Raw genomic sequence first — 22,642 nt, 5'->3', positions numbered from 1 at the left:
TGCCAGATCGGGGGGCCGGGTACTCCATTGAGCATAACTCACGTGCTGGCCGAAGAGAGCAGGATGGACAGCCATTCCCTGATCCTGTCACCGAAGCCATATTGGCGCAGGACCTCGAAGAGGAACGGCCAGGATATGGAGTCGAAAGCCCGCGTGAGGTCGAGCTTGAGCATGATGCACGGCGCGCCCAGGTGCTGGAGCATCCGCAGAGACTGCCTGACGAGCACGAAGTTGTCGTGGAGCGTGCGTCCGGCGATGAAGGCGTTCTGGTTGCGGCTCACCAAGCTATCGAGCTTGGGGGCGATGCGCAACGACAGAACCTTGGCGAATATCTTGGCGACTATGTGGATCAGGCAAATGGGCTGATAGTCTCCCAGCTTGTGTGCATCCGCTCGCTTGGGCAGCAGGGTGAGCAGGGCTTGGTTGAGCTTACCAAACCCTCTTCCTCGTAGCGCATACAGCTGCTCGAAGGCGTCCAGGATGTCTTGCCTGATGATGCACCAGCAAGCGCGCAGGAATTCGGCGGTAAACCCGTCCGGCCCCGGTGCCTTGTGGGTATGCGGCACACCGCAGCCCAGATCTCCTCGGAAGTAAAAGGCTCGTCCAGGCTGCCCAGCTGGCCGGGCGTGATGAGCTGCGCCAGGTCAAGCGTGTGCTCTCGGGCCACCGCAGTGCCCAGGAGCCCGTCAAAGTGCTCAAATGCGGCCTGGGCCATCTCCTCGTGATCAGTCCGAACCTGTCCATCAACTAGGAGGCTATGCACGCGATTCTTCTGGCGGCGGTAGGTGCACTGCCGGTGGAAGAAGCTCGTGTTAGCATCTCCCTCCGCGAGGAAGGTAATACGGGCGCGCTGCCGCGCGATGGTGCGCTCCAGGGAGGCAAGCCCGAGGTATGACTGCTTGAGCTGCCTGCGCAACCAATCCTCTGATGGGGTGAGCGGGCGAGTCTCCATCGCGAGGTCGAAGCGGGCAATCAGCTCGCGGGAGATGGCCAGCTTGTCCCGGATACTGCCCGTGGAGCGGGCGCTCCAGCTCGTAAGGGCGCGGGCAGTGGCCTGCAGGCGCCGGACCAGCCGCTGGAAGGGGTCGGGGTCATGTACCGAGCTCCAGGCTGTGGCGACGGCGTCGTGGAATCCGTCGAGGCGTAGCCAGAAATCCTCGAAGCGGAAGCGCCTATGGGCCACGGGCATAGGAGAGCAGTCCAAGAGCAGCGGGCAGTGATCGGACACGACGGATGCGAGGCAACGGAGGTGGCACTCTCCATGGCAGTCCTCCCACTCCGAGGTGCATAGTACGCGGTCAAGGTGCACGAGCGTCGGCGGCGATTGCTCGTTGGACCAAGTAAAGCGGCGCCCGTTGAGGTAGACTTCCTTCAAGGCAAGGTCGTTGATAGCACGCCGGAATCTGCCCATCATGCGGCGATTCAGGTTACCCGAACTCTTGTCAGCATCCCGGTATATGAGGTTGAAATCACCACATAGCATCCATGGGCCCTGGCATGCGGCGCGAATGTCCCGCAACTCTTGCAGAAACAGCAGCTTCTCGGGGTCGCCTTGAGGGCCATACACCGTGGTAAGCCACCACGGGGCTCCTTCAGGCGCGCGCACCTTGACCGTGATCGCGTTTTGGGTAAATAAGGGGTCGGAAATGGTGACGGCCCTAGTTTTCCAAGCGATGAGGATGCCGCCGCGGGTGCCGTCAGCCGGGAGATAGGTAGAGCCATCGAACTCGGACCCGAGGGTGTCCAACACAGTCGACGAGCAAATCAACTCCATTTTCGTTTCCTGGAGACATACAATGGATGCCCGAGTAGTACAAAGCAGAGAGCGAATCGTGCAGCGCCTAGCGCGTGAGTTTAATCCCCTAACATTCCAGACCACAATCTGAGGACCTCGATACATGGAAGAGAGATCGACAACAGACGCCGCCAGCCTAGCGCGCACGGACCCTGACATCACCCGCCGGCGTAGCCAAGTCAGCGGGGATAGCTCGGTCGACCAAGGCGGCCATGGCCTGCAGCACTGGAAGCCCCAGCGGCATGGCAAACATCTCGTCATAGGCCTTCATCTCTGTGGCTGTAATCTGCTGGTTCACCCCCACAATGCCGAGGGTGCGCATAATCTGCACCACCGCGCGCCGATCTGATGCGCAGGGAGCCGTGGCTTTGTCGGCGGCTGCGGAACGTCCCCTCCTGGGACTGAAGTTGAGGGCGGGGCGCTGCCGCTTCCCGGGAGAGGGCAGAACGGCGTCGAGCTGTTTGGTGGCCGCGGAGAGGAAGGCACCCAGCGTCCAGGGCTGGCTGGGGGCGTGGCAATTGCGCCGTCGCTGCAGGGTGATCGGCAACGAGGCGAAGCGACCAGGGGCCAGAGCACGGGTGCTAGAGCTAGCAGCGCGGGGGGAGGAGTCCTGCCTGGGCGTGGGTCTCAGCAGTATCGAGAGGCGCCCTGGGCAGGGGGAGGAGCCCGGTGTCACGCGCGGCAGGGTCGACGGCTCCGTGGGCGTCGCGGGCCCAGGCGCCCCGGCAGGCGTGGCAGTTAGCGCGGGTGTCGCAACCGGCGCGATCCCAGGGGCAGCGATATCCCAGGTCCTGGGCCCATTCGCAGCAACAGCCAGCCCGGCCATGTCAGCTACCGCGGGCGCAGAGGCAGGGGCAGCAGCACCAATCTCCGCGGGCCCCGGGGTGACAGCTGGGGCCGGTGGGGATGGGGCGGGCAAGGCCGAATTGGCGGGAGCGTGCAGATCGCGTCCCGCCTCCCCGACGTGAGTGCGCGCGTGGGCCTGCCAGGGAGGGGCTGCGGCGGTGGGGGGGGGCAGGGGAGATCCTCGCCCCCTTCGGTCCAGACAGGGCTGCAGGAGGGACAGGGAGGGTCATCCCGTCTGGTTGCTTTGCAGGAGCCGGACGTGGCTGGCAGCGATCCCGACGGGGTGTGGGATCGGGCTCAGAAGTGGCGGGCCCGGGCGAAGCATCCTCGGTCAAGGGCGTGTTAGAATCGGCGGCCCCCTCCGGTCCTCGTCCAGCGAATGGGGGCGTGCCACCCGTCCCACTGCCAGCCGTCGCGCCGTCATCAGCGGGAGGGGAGTTGGCAGCTAGCGATGGGGCCACCGGCAAAGTGGCTTTGGGCGTCACTGCGGGCCCCTGGCGCCTTCCTTTCCTGGCGCCCTGACGCGGGCGTGCAGGCCCCTGCTGACCGGGCCAGGCGAGCATCCCCTGGCGCGTGGGGCGGCGCCCCTTTCGCGGTGCGGCCGAGGACGGCCAGGGCGCAACCGTACAGGCACCGCCGGAGCGGCCGGAGACGCCGTGGGCATGCGGCACCAGGGCGTCCACTGCCATGCCATCCGCCCGGCCGGCCTGCGCCCCGTCCGTTCGACGACGTTTGCGGCCCCGCCGGCGCGCGCGTCCATTGCCGGGGCCCTGCCCCCTGCTCGGCCCAGGGCCATGCCTGCCAGTAGCATCGTCAGCCTCGCCACCATTGTCGGAGGAGTGGGCAGCGGCTGGAGCGGGTCGGATCAACTCGGCCTTGGTGAGGGCGATGGCCACCGGGAACGTGAGCGTTCTGACGGCCGACGCCTCCGAGGGCACGCGGCCGGGCAACTGCTCGACGATTTCCAGGACGGCGGCGCGCCGGATGGCAGCCGGGTTGTGCGCGCGCCCTGAGACGCGGAAGACCGCCATGTCGTCGCGGGAACGAGTGCGGGGGTGCAGTCTCTCGATCCAGCAACAGTCTCCCAGCAGGTGCTCGGCAATGGAGAGCAACCAGGCGTGAGCGGGGATGCCGCAGAGCTCCAGCTCGACGCGGTACTCGAGCTCGCCGGCGCCGGCGTGGGCGAGCTTGCACCAGGGCCGGAGCGACAGCGAGAAGCGGCCGGAGCTGATGAAGTGCTCGCCACGGAGCCGCCGCATGATAGCCAGGGAGGAGAAGATGATCAGGAAGTCTTCGGGATGGTGCTGGTGAACCGTGAAGTCTCCTTCCTCGAGCTCGAGGGAGCCGAGGAGCAGGGCGGCGACCTCGTCAATGGACACGGAGGGGCGAGTGCCCGTGACCGAAGCCACCATCGCGCGGGCGAGCACCAGCTCGGCCTCGTCCATCTCCTCGGTCTGCGCCATGAACACGAGGGGGGGCACGTCCGCGGCCGGCAGGGCGGGAGGTGGGGAGGGGACTGGAGCCAACAAGATGGGAGCGGGGCGCGCTGCTGGGGGAGGGGCAGCGCGAGGAAGCCGGGTCTGCAGGACCGTGGCGTTGCACGGGGATCGCTGGGTCGCGGCCGCGGGCCGCCTACCATCACAGTCCCGAGAGGAGTGACCGGAGGCGAGGCAGCGGCGGCAGCGAATGTCGTTGGGGCAATCCCGGACGAAGTGGCGATGATCGAGGCACCGGAAGCAGAGGCCCGCGAGCTCCTCGGGGGATGGGCTGCGGCGGCGCGAGGTCGAGGGCCTGGCAGGGGCCTCCTGGCGCGGGCGACGGCGGTGCTCCCGTCGGCGAGCCTGCTGAAAACCATCTGCGTCCAGCACCGGCCCGCCCGAGACACGGCGGACTTCCGAGCGGGGGCCAAGGCGATCTTTGGCGGGAGGACGGGCCACGGGAGCGACGCAGCCAGGAGCGGCGGCGGCAGACGGCGCGGGGACGGCCGGCGGGGTGCGGGCGACGTCGCTGTACGAGCGCGCCGACGAGCCGCTCTCCGAGCCAGAGCTGCAGTCCCCATAGGAGACGCGCTCGCCGGAGAGGGACGTCCGGCGGTCGACAGGGTCAGCCAGCACCGGAGCCATGGCGCGAGGGGCGGGGGGGAGGGCGGGGAGGGTGCTGCCGGCGGGGCAGTCCGGGCGGCGCGGCGCGGTGGCTAGGCGAGCGGAGCGCGGAGGGAGAGGGGAGCGCACATCTCGCTTCACAAGAAACTCTTATAATTTTATCTAGCAAAACCCTCTACTACTACTCCTACCTGGGTGGTGGAAGTGGTGAAGAGTTATAACCAGGATGAAAAGATCAAGGAACTCATTGCTGAGTGTGCTGTGAACAAGGACAACCCAACTGCTTATTCTTTTAGAAATGGTATTCTCAGATTTAAGAATAAGATTGTGGTGGGAAAAGCAACTTCTCTGAGGTAGGATATTTTAAGAACATTTCACAATTTTGAAGTTGGTGGTCACTCTGGGGAAAGAGCAACTTATCAGAGAGTGAAGTTAGTGTTCCATTGGCATGGCTTAAAACAAGAAGTTATTTCATTTGTCAAGTCATGTCCTGTATGCCAACTAAATAAAGCTGAACACTGCCCTTATCCTGGTCTGCTGGAACCATTACCTGTCCCTGATTTTGCTTGGGCTCATGTGAGCATGGACTTTGTTGAGGGCTTACCTGTGTGTGAAAAAAAGGATCCGATATTCGTAGTGGTGGATAGATTTACTAAGTATGCACATTTCATTGCTCTGAAACATCCTATATCAGTACAATCTATGGACAGAGCATTTTCTGATACAATCTTCAAATTGCATGGTATGCCAGTGGTAATTGTCACATACAAGACAGGATTTTTACTAGCAATTTGTGGCAACAATTGTTCAAGTCCCTCAACATAAAGTTACACATGAGCAGTAGCTATCACCCACAATCTGATGGTCAAACTGAGAGAGTGAATCGGTGTCTAGAGAATTATCCGAGGTGCATGTGCTTTCAGCAACCAAAGAAATGGCATGGCTGGCTGGCTTTAGCTGAGTCGTGGTATAACACTAGCTTCCATACATCCATGCAAATGACCCCCTTTCAGGCATTGTATGGATTTCCTCCCCCTATGGTAGCTGAGTCAGCATTACCTAACACCATATGTGAAGACAATGAAAATCTACTTCAAAACAGAGAGCTAGCACTGGAAGTGATTAAACAAAATCTCGAAAAAGCTCAAGCAAGAATTAAACTGTATGCTGATAGGAAGAGGAAGGAAAGGGAGTTTGTGGTTAAATTACATTCCAAGTTTCACTGGTCATCATGCTTACAAGTTACTGTTGCCTGAAGCATGCCAAGTGCACAGTACATTCCATGTGAGCCAGCTCAAGAAACACATTGGCCCATTGGTGTACCTTCCAAGCACCTACGATTGGTGGGTCCTGGTGGGTTGATCAAAATGGAACAAGAAGCAATCCTAGAAAGAAAGTTAGTTCCCAGGGTTGAAGGCAACATCAACATCCCTTGTCAGATGGTTGATCAAATGGGTGAACCTACCGGTGGAAGAGGCAACCTGGGAAGATTCAGCTTTTATTCAAATAGTTTTTCCTTCTTTTGCAGCTTCTGGCCAAGCTGCCGTATTGTGTGTGTGGGGGGGGGGGGGTTATTGTCAAGCTGCATTAGCCTGAATCCTTGGAGTCCCCTGTTCCATGCCAGAAGCTATCTGAAGCGTTGATCTGCCATCTGACGGCTCACCTTGCATGATAACGGTTCACCGCAGATGATCTCTGAGAGCCGTTAATGTAGCATCCAACAGTCCTAACGGCTTGCCGCGTCGCTGTTGTATTTCCGAAAAGTAGCTCGGCTATGCTTTTACCTTTCTCTGCTTTTTACCTGTAATCGGCTATAAAGCCAGGATCTCTCTCTCCATTTTGGACCATGATAATTGTAATTGGGTTAAACCCTAAGCCGCGGTGGAGTGCTACTCTACTTTCCCCTTTTCCAAGCAAAAGCCGCCTACGGGTGAACTACACCAAAAGCTCGGCCACTATCCCCCACGGCGATCCAAGCACTGCCGCGATGATTGCCCAAGTGGGGTGCTCGGTGGTGGAGCTCCCTATCACCTACCCTGGCATCCCACTCACGTTGTGCCGCCCCACCGCTGCCCAACTACAACCCCTAGTCGATTCAGTTGCGGCTAGGCTCACGACATGGAAGGCGTGGCCCATGAACAAGGTCGGACACCTAGCATGGGTCAAATCGGTACCTAGCGCTATTCCGGATGGATGAAGTGGCGTCAAGCTTCTGCCGTTCTCTGTGACAAGAGAGTGCCACAAAAGCTAAAAGGTAGATTCTACGGCGACTCGGCCCACGATATTGTATGGTTGAGCGTTGGCCGACTAAAAGGTGACATATTCACCGGTTAGGTGTAGCGGGGATGCGCATGTTGAGATGGATGTGCACTCACACAAGGAACAGTCAAGTCTGGAATGATGATATATGTGAGAGAGTTGGGGTAGCACCGATTGAAGAGAACCTTCTCCAACATTGTCTAAGATGGTTTGGACATATTCAACGCAGGCCTCCAGAAGCTCCAATGAATAGCGGATGGCTAATGCATGCTGATAATGTCAAGAGAGGTCGAGGTAAACCAAACTTGACATGGGAGGAGTCCATAAAGAGAGATCTAAAGGACTGGAATATCACTAAAGAAGTAGCCATGGACAGGGGTGCATGGAAGTTAGCTATCCACGTGCTAGAACCATGAGTTGGTCGAGATCTTATGGGCTTCAGCTCTAGCCTACCCAACTTGTTTGGGACTAAAAGCTTTGTTGTTGTTGTTGTTATTGTTGATAATGATGATGATGATGTTGTTGTTGTTGTTGTCGTCAGAGATAGCTTAGCAGATTGGGATGAAACCAGCTGTCACGTGTGGGCTTAGCTGGTGCAATCGGTAGCAGATCACATTAGGAAACAAATTGAATCTTGAAGTTTGGTAGGGTCTTATCTCTAGAGATTGTTTCCTAGTTTGTATAGTCCTTTCCACATTTGCTAGGATCCTAGCCTTAGGCCTCAAGTCTTCTGAATGTACTTTATAATGCCCACCTCCTAATCAGATCAGGCAAGCAACAAAGAATCAAATGATCTCCGATTTGATACTTCTTCCCTTGCCTATGCTGTGCAACAACCCCTCCCTGGCTGGAGTCGCACTGCAGAGGTCCATGGGTTCGGTGTAATACCCACACTAGCACTAGAGGTAAGGAAGTGCATAAACAAGAACTTCTACATGAAGGGAAAAATACATAAAAGACCATGCAAAGAATCATAATGGACATGGTTGGGCAGATACATAGATGTAGTTTCAAGTAGATACCTCCAGAACCGGATAAAATCGGGACAGCGCCCATGCTGATTGTTCCATTGTTCGCTCTTTTCTATGTGCATGTTTTTTCTGTTTTCAATACGAACAAATGAGCAAACTCTGACATTCAAATTTTGCATACATACAAGCTAAGCTGGAACCTATAGCTTTTACCTTCTGAACATCAAATTTCAGTGTAAAACCTCCTCCTGAGGACTTTTTTGTGTCAGCGCATAAGCAGCGCATATTATTCACAGCAATCATGTCATCAGCAGATAATCCTGCCAGCTGTCGACAAACATAATATCTTAAGGTTTCGCGCCAAATGACCACAGATAGAATCAGCATGGGTTCACTTGGAGGACTACAGGCTTCATACAAAAGAATAAATGCAAGTTATAGACCTCTCATGAAGGAAGTTGATACCACTTCATTGTCACTTATAGGTGCTACCAGCAATGTGGTTCTGAAATAGTTTTGCTTGACAGTAAGATTTAAAGGGGCACCCAAGGAACACAACAATGATAACAAAACCTTTTTCAATCATGTGCAATCAAATAACGTTTGGAACATGCTCAGATTCACGGTTCCTTACTATTTATCCGTAATCCACAAATACATGGTACCAGGATAGTCATGCGTTCCAGTATGAAAACTGTGTGTCTGTGCATGCTTGTGTCATATATTCAAGTGTTATCAATTCCATGGTATTATGGGATCCAGTCATCCAGATTCGTGGCAATATTTCATTTCTTATTATAAAACCTTCCCTACTCAAGAATCCCTAATCAAGAATTCTGTCAAATGTCACCACTGGCAGGTATTAAAGTACGATATGCATTACTACAAAATGCAAGTGCTACCTGTTGCAGCAAGTGCATGACAAGTTATCATTAACTATGAAGTGCCTAATAAGGAGGCCTCAAGAGACTGCCACACCATCTCACTATTGCCTGCCGCCTAACGTCAAATCTACCAGGTGGATGTGCCTAGTTCTCCAAGGTCTTCATCTCATTATCTCATTACAAAAACGAAGAATGTTCAACTATCCATGCTGTGAGGAAATATGCAACTTGTATTTCCATGAGGCCAAAGGTCAATATATATACACATACAGGTCTGGGAAATATGCAGAAAGCCCTGTGGCAAATCAAGTAACCACCGTAATAGGGGAAGGGACATCAACCATCTTCCTCTTAGGGATCATGTTATCGAGGTGATATTGGTAGAGGCTACGGTTCTACCAGGTATCGGACGTAGGTTGTAGGGGTGGAAGTGCAGGCTGCGAGGTTGGGGACGCCGGCGCCGGCGGTTGGGCGCCGGCGCGGCGTGAGAGAGAGAGAGAGAGGCGGCTAGGGTTTGGGGCTCCCGTCTCCTGAGGGAGACAGGAGACGATAACAGAATATTGTTTATTGTCTGCTTAATATCGAAGGGGTACATGTGTTTATATAGGAGGACAGCCTCCACTAAACCCTAGATAACTTGGACTCTGATATAACTTAGACTCTAATATAACTTGGACTCTAAGATAGCTAAGATAACTTGGGCTAAGCCCGTAACTAACCCTGCCCACTGGGCCTCCTCCGTTGGTGGCTCGTGCGATGATGATCGCTGCCTCTCTTCCGCCTCACTTTTGGGTTGAGGCTGTCTCCACTTCCACCTATCTCATCAACCTTCAGCTGTCCACTGCTTTGCAGGGTGGCGTTCCTTTCGAGTGTCTTTTTGATCGTTCTCCCGATTACTCAACACTTCCTTTATTTGGTTGTGTTTGCTATGTTCTTCTTGCCCCTCATGAATGCACCAAACTATATGCTCAGTCAGTTGAGTGTGTCTTCTTAGGTTATAGCGATGAGCATAAGGGATATCGTTGTTGGGATCCCATCGGTCACCGGATGCGTATTTCTCGCGATGTGACTTCTGATGAGTTTCGTCCCTTCTACCTTTGAAGTGGAGGATATATCTTTCCTCACTTTTCCTGACACACCTATCACTCCCGTTGAGCCCTTTTGGTCCATCCTATTGTTCCTGCTTCTCCGACTGTTACAGATTCGACACCTATCAATCACTTCTCCCATAGTTTCCACACCTCACTTATCACAGGATTCTGCCCCTTCATCCCCGATGCCTTCTCCGTCAACCTCGCCTATTCCGGAGATTCCTCCTCGTATTCTCCAGTCTTTTCCTCAGTATTTTACTCATCGTTCACGTAATGTGGATGCGTCTACTGATGTGTCGTCCTCCTCGTCTCAGCCTACCTATGGCTTGCGTCCTCGTCCGCTTCCGCCTGTTGATCGCCTTGGTTTTTCCACCGCTGGTGCTGCTTTTCTTGAGCCGACTTGTTATCGTCAGGCTATTGTTCATCCTGAATGACAGTTTGCGATGGAAGGAGATTGTTGCTCTTGAACGCACCGGTACATGGGATCTTGTTTCTCTTCCTCCAGGTGTTCGTCCCATCAGTAAGTGGGTCTACAAAGTTAAGACTCATTCCGATGGTTCTCTTGAGCGTTACAAAGCTCGTCTTGTGGCTCATGGCTTTCAGCGGGAGCATGGTCGTGATTACGACAAGACTTTTGCTCCTGTGGCTCATATGACCACTATTCGTACACTTCTTGTCATGGCCTCTGCATGCCAGTGGTCTGTATCTCAGCTTGATATTAAGAACGCCTTTCTTAATGGTGAGCTGCGTGAGGAGGTCTACATGCAGCCACCACCTGGATATTCTGTTCCTGATGACATGGTATGCCGTATTTGTCGCTCTCTCTATGGCCTTAAGCAAGCCCCTCGCACTTGGTTTGAGCGTTTTGCTTCTATGGTGACTGCCGCTGATTTTTCAACGAGTGCTCATGATCCAGCGTTGTTTATCCACCTTTCACGTCCTGGACGGACTCTTCTTCTTCTCTATGTCGATGACATGATCATCACTGGCGACGATCCTGAGTATATTGCCTTTGTAAAGGCCCGTCTTAGTGAGCAGTTTCTTATGTCTGATCTTGGACCTCTTCGCTACTTTCTTGGGATTGAAGTCTCTTCTACCTCCAATGGATTTTTTATATCCCAAGAAAAGTATATACATGATCTTGCTCGTGCTGCTCTTACTGATGAGCGCACTATTGAGACTCCCATGGAGCTCAACGTTCACCTCCGTGATACTAATGGTGACCCCTTGCCTGATCCGATGCGTTATCGTCATCTTGTTGGGAGTCTTGTCTATCTAGCTGTCACTCGACCGGATATCTCTTATCCGATTCATATTCTCAGTCAGTTTGTCTCTGCTCCCACTTCAGTTCACCATAGACACCTCCTTCGTGTTCTCCGATATCTTCGGGGCGCGATCTCTCACCATCTATTCTTTCCTCGCTCCAGTTCTTTACAGCTTTAGGGCTATTCGGATGCTACGCAGGTAGTGATCCCTCAGATCGCCGTTCACTTTCTGCTTACTGCGTTTTCTTGGTGGTTCTCTCATTGCCTGGAAGACGAAGGCAGTTTCCTGTTCGAGTGCAGAGGTTGAGTTGCGAGTTATGGCTCTTTTGACGGCTACGGTGACTTGGTTACGATGGTTACTTCAGGATTTTGGTGTATTTGTCACTACATCTACTCTGCTATCATCTGACAGTATAGGTGCTATTAGCATTGCGCGCGATCCTGTGAAGCACGCACAAGCATATTAGTTTTGTGCTTTCTATGTGCGCGCTGGTGTGTAGGATCATGTTATTGTTCCTCAATATGTGCCTTCTAAGTTACAGTTGATGGATTTTCTGACGAAGGCCCAGACTAGAGCGCAACATGGCTTCTATCTCTCCAAACTCAGTGTTGTTCATCCACCATGAGTTTGAGGGGGGGGGGGGGGGGGGGGTAGAGTACTATATATAGCCATGTAACCTTTCGTACTTACCCCATTGTATAAGGGGTTTTGTGCATATTCCACACTTGTACATATATATATACTGGCCTATGGCCTCCTGGAAATACAAGTTGCATATTTCCTAACAGTCTCCATGCCTCCCATCATGTCCCTTCTTATCCGATGTTGTTTCGACTACTGCCCACCACGACTTACCAATGTCACCAGATCTCGCAAGGTCCGGTTCTCGATGTCAACCACCACCGAATCTCGCGGGTTCCACCATTGCAACTCCGAGCGCTTCCTAGGGCGTGCCTTCCGCCATCCGCACGGCTCCCACCAGCTCCCGCCATCACGTGTGGCTAGGTTAATGATAAACGCTCACCCAGTCCCCCGGTCGCAGGCTTCTGTCTAGATCAGGCCGATCACGCCCCAGATCAAAGCCGTCCAACTCGAATCAAGATGCATTGCCGCCCTCCAACCTCGCAACGACCAAGTCAAAATTCCAACACGCGTCTGCTCGTACGTTGACCGCGACCCAGTTTGCGCGGTCGCTTCCTGTCTGCGCCTGCCTGTTGGATACTCTAGCTCCCGCACACGCACATTTGTTACCGCTCTAGCCTACACAACCCGTGCGTGTTGCTGCTTCATCCGTCAGCACGTGCATCAGCCAGAACTAGCTAGTTAGCTGCTGCTCTTCTCCAACGCCGGGCACTTTTTGCTTCGGCTACGTTGTGTGTAGCATAGATCATGTGCTCCCCCTGCTGCTTCGGCTAGAATTCTTTCCTATCCATAACAAAGAAAAGGAGGTAAAAAACAACGTTTCGTCGGGTATGAATGTACCTAGCTGCACGCTGCCCCTTGATGGTGTTTCCTTACAATAACCTCATCTAGCACATGCATCGTTTCTCGGTGTTTGGTGCTTGTTCCAATGTGACGTCGTTCTCTTCAATGTCGTCCGCAGGTTGTGTTGGTCACTCTGACTCTTCTCATGACTTCCGTTGGTGGCGATGATCACTCTACACCGACTTCTACAGGCGGTCGTCCTTCAATGACTTTCACGACAATGTTGGTGTACATTTTCAAAATTTTAAATGTTCAATAAGGAATAAGTCATGTATACATCTAAACAACCAGCTCCATCGACTATAACATGCACATGCGCCTTCCCTTGGCGCTCGGTGCTTGTCTGTATATGACCTCGTCTCCTCTACCGGCCACCGGCCTCTGCAGATGATGCTCGTCATGCTACACCGCCTTCTCTAGCGGCTTCCACTCTTGCGTCCATGATGGCTTGGATCTCCATCTCTGGTGTGCTTCCTATTTTCTAGCTCTATGGTATCCGCTCCGTTGCTCTTTTTCGTGTTTCTCATTGTTGGAAATATGCCCGAGAGGCAATAATAAATTGGTTATTATTATATTTCCTTGTTCATGATAATTGTCTATTATTCATGCTAGAATTATATTAACCGGAAACAGTAATACATGTGTGAATACATAGACCACAACATGTCCCTAGTGAGCCTCTAGTTGGCTAGCTCGTTGATCAATAGATGATCATGGTTTCCTGATCATGGACATTGGATGTCATTGATAACGGGATCACATCATTGGGGAATGATGTGATGGACAAGACCAAATCCTAAGCATAGCACTAGATCGTATTGTTCGTCTTCTAAAGTTTTTCTAATGTCAAGTATCATTTCCTTAGACCATGAGATTGTGCAACTCCCGGATACCATAGGAGTGCTTTGGGTGTACAAAACGTCACAACGTAATTGGGTGATTATAAAGGTGCACTACAGGTATCTCCGAAAGTGTATGTTGGGTTGTACGAATCGAGACTGGGATTTGTCACTCCGTGTGACGGAGAGGTATTTCTGGGCTCACTCGGTAATGCATCATCATAATGAGCTCAATGTGACTAAGGAGTTAGCCACGGGATGATGTGTTACGGAACGAGTAAAGAGACTTGCCGGTAACGAGATTGAACAAGGTATAGGGATACCGACGATCGAATCTCGGACAAGTGTCATACCGGTAGACAAAGGGAATTGCATACGGGATTGAGTGAATCCTCGACATCGTGGTTCATCCGATGAGATCATCGTGGAAAATGTGGGAGCCAACATGGATATCCAGACCCCGTTGTTGGTTATTGGCCGGAGAGATGTCTCGGTCATGTCTGCATGTTTCCCGAACCCGCTTAAGGTTCGGTGACGCTAGAGTTGTTATGGGAATAGTATACTGGTTACCGAAGGTTGTTCGGAGTCCCGGATGAGATCCCGGACGTCACGAGGAGTTTCGGAATGGTCCGGAGGTAAAGATTTATATATGGGAAGTCCTATTTTGGCCACCGGAAAATGTTCGGGATTTTTCGGTATTGTGCCTGGAAGGTTCTAGAAGGTTTCCGGGGTGGGGCCCACCTGCATGGGGGAACCCACATGAACGTGGATAGTGGGGACAAGGCCCCACACCCCTGGCCAAGGCGCACCAAGATCCCCCTTAGAAGGAATAAGATCATATCCCAAAGGAATAAGATCAAGATCCCTAAAAAGGGGAATAACAATCGGTGGGGAAGGGGAAGGATGGGATTTCTTTCCTCCCACCTTTACCAACGCCCCAATGGACTTGGAGCGCAAGAAACCAGCCCCCTCCACCCCTATATATAGGGGGGAGGCGCATGGCAGCCAAACACCTGATTTGATCACCCATGGCGCAGCCCTACCTCTCCCTCTTCTCCTCCTCCGCGGTTCTTGGCAAAGCCCTACCGGAGAACCACATAGCTTCACCGCCACCACGCCATCGTGCTGCCGGAGTTCTCCCTCAACTTCTCCTCCCTCCTTGCTGGATCAAGGAGGAGACGTCCCCGGGTTGTAGGTGTGTTGAACGCGGAGACATCGTACGTTCGGTGTTCAGATCGGATCTTCCGCGATTTGAATCGCCGCGAGTACGACTCCATCGACCGCGTTCATAGTAACGCTTCCGCTTAGCGATCTTCAAAGGTATGAAGATGCTCTACCCCTTTGCTCGTTGCTGGTTTCTCCTAGATAGATCCTTGTGCGACGTAGGAAATTTTTGAAATTACTACGTTCCCCAACACTCATATCATGTGAGTCCGCAATACCTCTGTCCGTCGGTCTTTTTTGGTCCTTGCCCTTTCTACAAGATTTTCGTGGCCTCTTTTTGCATTGTAGATCCACGCCCATTTTCATGCCACCAAGCTTCTTTTGCCGCTGGTTTTCTTGAGTTATGATTTTGTGCGCAATGTTTCATTCTCCTACGACGTGTTTGGTTACCTAGAGCGATTTTGGCTGCATTGAATGTTTTCCTTGGATGGGTCAGGTTTAGAAAAAACAACCTAAAAGCCATCATCGGCACATAGTTTGGTTGCCAGCATTTGGGCTGGTTGCATGAGGAGGGATCTAATTTTGACCCTTCGTTTGGTTGACCGCATTGCATTAGACGCATATAGACACGTTATTTGGTTGCAGCCTGCATAAGGTGTTGTCACCACTTCTCACTAGCGGTGACCTTACCACATATAATCTGAACATAGTTCCACTCCTAGCTATGAAACAAATTACGGTTCATCCTACCTACTATCAAATGGCAGTACACATTATTAAGAGCCATATGGCTGAATAGGGGAATGTTCATCATCGATGCTAACTAGATGGAAGTCCGTCCTCTTCCTCTTTTGTTGCTGCTGCTAGTTCTTCCTCTTCCTCTTCTGTTGTTGTTGCTTCTTCCTCTTCTTCCGTTGTTGCTTTTGTTATTCTTCTTCATATCCTTGTCTGACCTCTGGATCCCACATTGCACGTGCCCACTCCATCCTTTTGTTCTTCCAGGCTTCATTGTCAAATGCCTCCACACCATGGCCGGAGCTAACAACATCGTCAGGTGTCACATCTTCCTCTTGAGGCACCAGTTCACCACAACACCATTGCAGGATTCAATTATGCAGAATGAAACAAGCAAGAACAAGCTTAACCTGAGTGGGGAAAGTGTGGAATGGCTTCTGTTCTTAAACCTGTTCTTCAGAGCAACAAAGGCCCTCTCAATAGTAACTCTAAGGCTGGAGTATTTGAGATTGAACAGCTCATGTGGAGTCCTAGGATAATTTCTACCAACAAACCCGTTTAGATGGTACCTAACTTTCCTGAATGGTGGAAGAAGACCTGGGCGACATGCATAGCCATCATCTCCTAGGTAGAACTTGCTCTCGGGGATGTTGATGCCATCAGAACAACTCATGATGTCATTGAGAATGTTAGCATCATGTGTTGACCCTTCCCAGCCAGCCAGCACATATGTAAACATCATATCAAAGTCAACAACAGCAAGCACATTCTGGCTTGTGTAGCGCTTCCTCCCCCAGTATGTTGAACATTGTGACCTCGACACTCTGGCAGTGACATGAGTACCATCTATTGCCCCAATGCAATCCTAAAATGGCAATACAAGATTGTGTTAGTTCTCACCTTGAACAATACAAGCATATCAAGCCATGAAGTACATATTTTTAGTGCTCACCTTGAAGTATGGATACCATCTACGACTAGTGCGAATCTTGGTAGGAGTCCGGACGGTTGGTGACCTGATCATCTCTCCTAAGAGCTCCCCAACAACATAGAGCACTTGCTTGAAGTACCTTGAGATGGTCTCCATTGATCTCCTAAACGTGTTGTGAATAATCCAGAACCTCTCGTTATGGCCAACAACATGGAGGAACATGGCCACTTGCTGGCAAATGGTGTTCTTTTCATTTGAAGCATCCACAGGGCCTCTGTGTCATTGCAGTTGTAGATGTAATTCAAATTCGCGTTCCTTTCCTGACCCGGATAAGCATTGGACCATGATTCATGACAGGCCTCTCACCATGACGAACAGCTCTCTTGTGCATGAACATGAGCCATGCCTGAATCACAACTATCAGTGTTGCTGCCTAAACTACCAGCATCATCCATGCGTCCATACCTAGTCGACATCGATGGTGCGTTGAGCAATGGGGAAATCGATCCTATAGCTTGGCTAACAGCCTAACAACTGACCTAACATAGGAGGGAGGGGTGTTGCTTGTTAAGCGTCATGCACTAACCAACGCAACCAAAAGTCCGAACTAATGGAAAGGGCTAATGCAATCCACATATACTGTAACACCCCCTCTCACGTGTGACGGGGAAGACAAGTCAACACGTGCAACCGGAAGAGAGCGACGGCGCGCGAAGCTCACGTATGACTCAAGAGGCCTCTACGTGGACACAAAGGGGGGCTACCAGCAATTTTTAATAAATTGCGAAAGCCAGGACTTGAACTCAAGACCTTAGCTCTGATACCATGTTAAGCTTAATGCACTAGCCAACGCAACCAAAAGTCCGAACTGATGGAAAGGGCTAATGCAATCCACATATACTGTAACATTGCTTACCGGCATCGGAGATGAGGACGACGAAGTGAGGATGGCTGAGTCAAGGACGATGAGGACGACGAAGGGGGGGCATCGGGCCCCTGCCTTTTCCCTTTTGCTGCAATTGGTGCTTCTTCACGCCCTTGCCGCTGACGTTGTGTTGGGCCCCGAACTCAGCGTTCACGTGGTATTCGAGCTCAGGCACCTTGTGCTTGTGGTTTCGGTTGTTGTTGTGGCAAGGTCGGCTCCACCCGTGTTTCACTCCGTGCTTGTCGAGGTCGTCCACGGAGTTTGAGGACTTCTGCATTGTCTGCTTGGCCTGCCAGGCCTCGTCGCCGGAAGCGAACTCGTCAGGGACTCTCAGCCTTGGTCCAGATGGGAGTCTGGCCCATCTCGTAGGTGAGCCACTCTTCGTTCTAGTCGTTCTTGAAAGTTGTGATGGGCTCGACATCGGCGATGTCGATTATGGTATTCTTCTTCTTCAACCACCGCCATCACAAGACCCTCCAACTCTACCGAGTCACTCGGAGGCTACACACCCACTTGGTGCACTAATCATGCCCCTAATGTCTACAGAAGGCGAAGAAATCACGAAGCTTCGCAAGCATCACCGACCATCTTCAACAACAATCCAAGACCAGAAGGTCGGATGCCGCACGCACCTCGCGTGGCCTGCTCCAGCTTCCCCTTTGGGCATCCAAACCCAGCATATCACATTGGTTCCCGCCCTGCGGTCTAACTCAGCATGTGGTTTGCTTTATCTTTCAGAAGTTAATGAAGACCCTCCACCAGATCTTCGAGAGCAGGCTCAGGGATCAAAGGCTACTAATGGTGTCCATTACCAGGGGTACTGTGAACCGCTTGAAGTCGGCCCAATAGGTCATGAGTTGGCCCCACAACCCATAGGGAGCATCATCAACTTCTAAAGCAGACATGTACTTTACTTCGGTTGCAAGCCTTGTAAACCGACTTGGACTCTTGTAACCCTGCCCCTCGTCCGCCTATATATGGGGAGGTAGAGGCTCCCAAGTCAGCATCCTCTCTCTCTCTCTCCCTCCCTCTTCCTCTCCCGCTCCCTCTCCCTCTCCCTCTCCCTTTGTCTCTCTCTCTCTCTCTCTCATACGAGAGACAATAATACAATCAGACATGCAAGAGTAGGGTATTACCTCACCTCGCGGGCCTGAACTTGGGTAAATCATTCGTCTCGTGTGCACCCAATCCGTTCCTCTATGCGTGCCACCCCACGATTATTTCTCTATGGGTCATTCCACACTAGTTGTGGTACCCCATCGAGGGATCTGTCGGATTTTACATCGGATTTTACACCGACAGATGGCGAAGAGGATGATGTCACTACTGAAAAGAGTGTATATTTGACGAGGATAGAGACACTGGTGATGGTGGCCGCGAAAGGGTACAAAGCATTGCAAAGATGGTGTATGGAAGGCAATCAAGACAATGAAGATTGGGAGGGACCGAGACCAAAAATATCAATTGGGACGAAGACTAGTTGCAGCATCGCCAGAAAAAAAAATCAAAACCTTAAACTTGGCTCAAATACCATGCGAGGAAATATGTAACCTGTATTTCTATAAGGACAAAGGCCAATATATACACATGCATAGGAGTGGAAAATGTGGAAAAAAAATCTTATAGAACAGGAAAAATACAGAGTTATATACAAATCAAACATATGCATGGTCGTTCCCTTGGTGAAACATTAATGCTTCGATATGTTCAACACACTAACCCATGTATCGTTTAACACTCTGTGTCTAGTGCATAAAACAAGGTGGGCTATATCCTTCATGGAAAAGGCAAATCAAGAACACCGGCGGTGGCATTAAGGTCTTGCAAATTATAACTATCACTACAAAGCATGTCTTGAAATAATGTTTCAAGATGTTAACATGTGTTGCATATATGTATAGGCAAAATAACATTTCCATCCGAACCAAAAGAAATATAGCAGCAGCCGAAAATAAAATAAAGAATTTAATTGAGAACTTGCACAAATTAAGCACAAGATATCGTGAAGTTGACAAATAAATACAAAAGGAAAGATTACCTGCATCATTTTTGTACCCTTATCGTTTTCAAACTTCTCTGGATTGATTGCTGCGTAAATCATGAGCAGACGCAACTTATTTTCACGACTTACACCCTACAGAGTCGGTAAATATCCAAATATAATGTCCAAAGAAGTCCAATGTGTTATTCTATGTAGTAAAATTAAAAAATACCAATTGTGTCTGAAAAAAATTGATCAATTCTTTTGTCCCAGCATCACCAAATACAAGATCTTGCTCTAGTTGTCCAACATCTCGAAGACATTGCTCCCTTATTATGGCATTGAGCTTTCCTGCAATCTGCATGAAGTAGTAATTAATTATCAACGATGTTACATGATGAACATTATCTTGTGGAGATGTAATTATTACGAAATGAACCCAGTTGTATTTCACGAGCCAACAGCCATTACATATACGTACATGGGAAATAAACAAAGAAGACCCTATACAATGTGGTAACGACAGACACAGCTCAACAAGTTCTAATACCCCCCAACCCCACCCCTTCAAACTCAAGGGGGATCTTGGACTGAGTTTGGCCAAGAGAAGGCTATATTGTGACCGTGTCTAAGCTTTCACCAAAAAATAAGCAAGTTGAAGCTCCGAGGGCACATACTGAAGGGTCACAGTCCTCTCTTGCACCTGAGAATGCATGTAGGAGTCATAAAATAAGCAAGTTGAATCTCCGAGGGCACATACCGATGCTCTTGGTAAGCCCATGCTTCACAGGATAATGGGCAATGCTGAGCGCACGTGCCGTCGGAGAAAAAAGGGGTCAGTGCAACAGTGGAGACACCAGAATCCTGAAGAAGCCACCGTCCAAGTAATATTTGCAATCATGGAGGCTATAGTGCGCAGCTCAGCCTCAGCATTGGAGCAAGATACAACAGTCTACTTCTTAGTCTTCCAGGCAATTAGAGAGGAGCCAAGAAAAACATAACAGGCGAAAAGAGTGCGGCGATCAGTGTGATCGCTTGCCCAAATCACATCACAGTAGGCCTCAAGCTGGAGAGCTGGAGCTAGAGAAGAATAGACGAGTCACAGTCCCACGAAGATAACGAAGAACACGGAAAAGATGACTAGTGAGGTTGAGTGGGAGCAGAGACAAACTGACTCAGAATCTGCACAACATAAGAAATATCGAAAGGAGTTATCCTAGATAGACAAGGCTCCCAACAAGATGACAGTAGCAAATGGGATCCGCAAGGGGTTCACCCTCAGCAGGACGAAAACGAAGACCAAAACCCATAGGAGTGTCAACTGTGCGCCGCTCAGTGAGGCGGGCACGAGTAAGAAGACCTTGGATGTACTTCTCCTGAGAGAGATAAGTGCCCTCAAGGGAAGAAATGATGTCAAGTCCAAGAAAGTAGCGAAGAGAACCCAAATTACTCATCAAGAATTGCTCATGAAGACGTTTCTTGACAAAATCAATGAATTCGTGGTCATCCCCTGTGATAATCATGTCATCAACATAGAGGAGCAAAAGGGTGCAACCATGAGAAGTGTGAGTAAACAGAGTAGGATCATGAGTACTAGAAGAGAAATCTGTGATGATGGCGGAGAAACGCTCAAATCAGGCACTCAAACCCAGGCAAGAGGAAGCTTGTTTCAGCCCATAAAGAGAGGGTCAGAGGCGACAAACAGTGCCATCAGAGACGGTACATCCAGGAGGTGGTTGCATATAGGCCACTTCCCGCAGCTCACCATTAAGGAAGGCATCTTGACATCTAACTGAGAGATGGTCACCAGCAACAGCCAAAAGAATGTGAATAGGTGGTCATATGAGCAACAGGAGCAAAATTCCCATCATATTCACAACCATACTCCTGCTAGAAGCCACGGGACAAGACGACCTTCGAAGCGCTCGAGACAACCATCTCGTGTCTTAACCTTGTAGACCCACTTGCAAGTGATGGGTCTAATGCCTGTACGCAGGGGTGCAAGATCCCAAGTGCATGTGCGCTCAAGAGCATCAATCTCCTTTGCCATTGCATGCTGCCATTCTGGATGAGTAGCCTCAGGATACGTAGACGGCTCAACAATAGTGGTAGCAACTGTTAGGAAAGCAACTTATCTCTATTGAAGGCCCAAGGGGCATATATATAATTACAAAAGACTTGAGGTGTAACAAAAGTAAACATAGACTAATAAGGACTCCTAGACCGGTACTAATACTTCCTAACCCCCCCCCCCCCTCTCAAATGCAAAGCGTATGCCAATAGCATTGCATTTGAAGAAGTATAATACTAGAAAAGAAATGATAATCCAAATTCGCATCTTAAGAGTGTCGTCGTAGCATGAAGAGTCTTCAAAACCTGTCGAGTCAAGCCAAAAAGGATAACGAAGAGATGGCACATCAGAGAAAGACACCGCATCACTTTTAGATACAACATAAGTATCAAGAGAAGATGGGTTATCAAAAGAAGATGGCACATCAAGAGAATAAAGCATTGCGCAGAAAATCATAGTCCACGACAACCGACAGCGAAAGAAGCTCGGCGGTTAAGGCACGATGGGCGTAGATCGACAATGCAAAAAGAGTCCCGAAAATCCTATAGAAAACAACAAGGGCAAGTAGGCCACAAAAATTGTATAGAAAGGATCGGGACCGGAGAAAGGCTGACGAACAAAGGTACGGTGGACTGGCATGGCGTAAGAAACACACAATATCAACAGATTTGATAGACGCGGCGGAAAATATAGAAAACTAAACAACACATACTAGACAATAATTGTGGAAGAGCACACAGCACCAAAGGAAGATGCTGATAGGAAGTATTAGTATTAGTCTAGGAGTCCTCATTAGTCCATTAGTATTAGTCTAGGATGTAGTAATTAACCTAGTTGTAGTCTAAACGTACACGTGTGTCCTAATTTGGTTAGTATTGCAAACCGAGTAGGATTAGTAGTAGTATTGCAAACCGAGTCGGTTTGCAGTAGGCCTAGCTTAGCAATATATATACGTATACCCCTGTGTAGTCTTTGTATCAGATCACGAGAGATCAAAGCAATACAAAGTATTTCATCTATCTAGCTTAAGTCGCTGAGTTAAGTTCCGAGCCGTCGAGACGATCGATCAATTGATCGCAAGCTGTGTATACGTGCGTGTATTGCTACATCCATCAAGCTGCTTGCTTGGTTGGTTGGCTAGCTTTCCAGGTTCGTGTATAGCTTCCGCGTGATTTGGTCTACGGGATCAAAAGCTAACAATTGGTATCTAGAGCCTCGACGATCTACGATCTACGATGACGGACAACGACGCTGAGTCGGTCAAGTCCGGCAGCGGCGGTGCCAAGGCGAACAAGAA

At 50.7% G+C, this 22,642-nt stretch overlaps 2 protein-coding genes across 5 annotated transcripts in view; both read right to left on the bottom strand.

Moving 5' to 3' along the window:
* The window catches only part of LOC123404202 (probable protein transport Sec1a), a 104,317-nt gene that overhangs the window by 30,483 nt on the left and 51,192 nt on the right, over positions 1 to 22,642 (bottom strand). For 2 of the 4 annotated variants that reach the window (XM_045098119.1, XM_045098120.1), the window contains exons 14-17: positions 19,507 to 19,632; positions 19,332 to 19,427; positions 8,187 to 8,300; positions 8,025 to 8,102 (exon numbers count right to left, since the gene is read on the bottom strand). In XM_045098119.1, coding sequence (XP_044954054.1) covers positions 8,025 to 8,102; positions 8,187 to 8,300; positions 19,332 to 19,427; positions 19,507 to 19,632 — 414 coding nt within the window. Of the gene's footprint in view, positions 1 to 5,457; positions 5,803 to 8,024; positions 8,103 to 8,186; positions 8,301 to 19,331; positions 19,428 to 19,506; positions 19,633 to 22,642 lie in introns of those variants that run through there. The other 2 variants (XM_045098122.1, XM_045098121.1) reach the window with 2 other exon arrangements.
* Positions 15,337 to 17,158, bottom strand: LOC123404204. The gene is made up of 2 exons (XM_045098123.1): positions 16,390 to 17,158; positions 15,337 to 16,302 (listed from the first exon to the last, which is right to left on the bottom strand). Exons 1-2 carry the CDS (start codon positions 16,588 to 16,590, stop codon positions 15,760 to 15,762), a joined length of 744 nt encoding a protein of 247 aa, XP_044954058.1. The 5' UTR covers positions 16,591 to 17,158; the 3' UTR covers positions 15,337 to 15,759.

Source organism: Hordeum vulgare, chromosome 6H (assembly GCF_904849725.1).
Source record: "Hordeum vulgare subsp. vulgare chromosome 6H, MorexV3_pseudomolecules_assembly, whole genome shotgun sequence".
In the NCBI taxonomy this organism is placed as follows: Eukaryota; Viridiplantae; Streptophyta; class Magnoliopsida; order Poales; family Poaceae; genus Hordeum; species Hordeum vulgare.
This window is presented reverse-complemented; position numbering and strand designations above follow the sequence as displayed.

Bases quoted from the DNA above. Each gene is read 5' to 3' on its own strand.
- LOC123404204 (XM_045098123.1), bottom strand. From the start codon at position 16,590: ATGTTCCTCCATGTTGTTGGCCATAACGAGAGGTTCTGGATTATTCAC. The intron at 16,303-16,389 runs GTGAGCACTAAA...TTGCCATTTTAG, and splicing joins GATGGTATCCATACTTCAAG to GATTGCATTGGGGCAATAGA.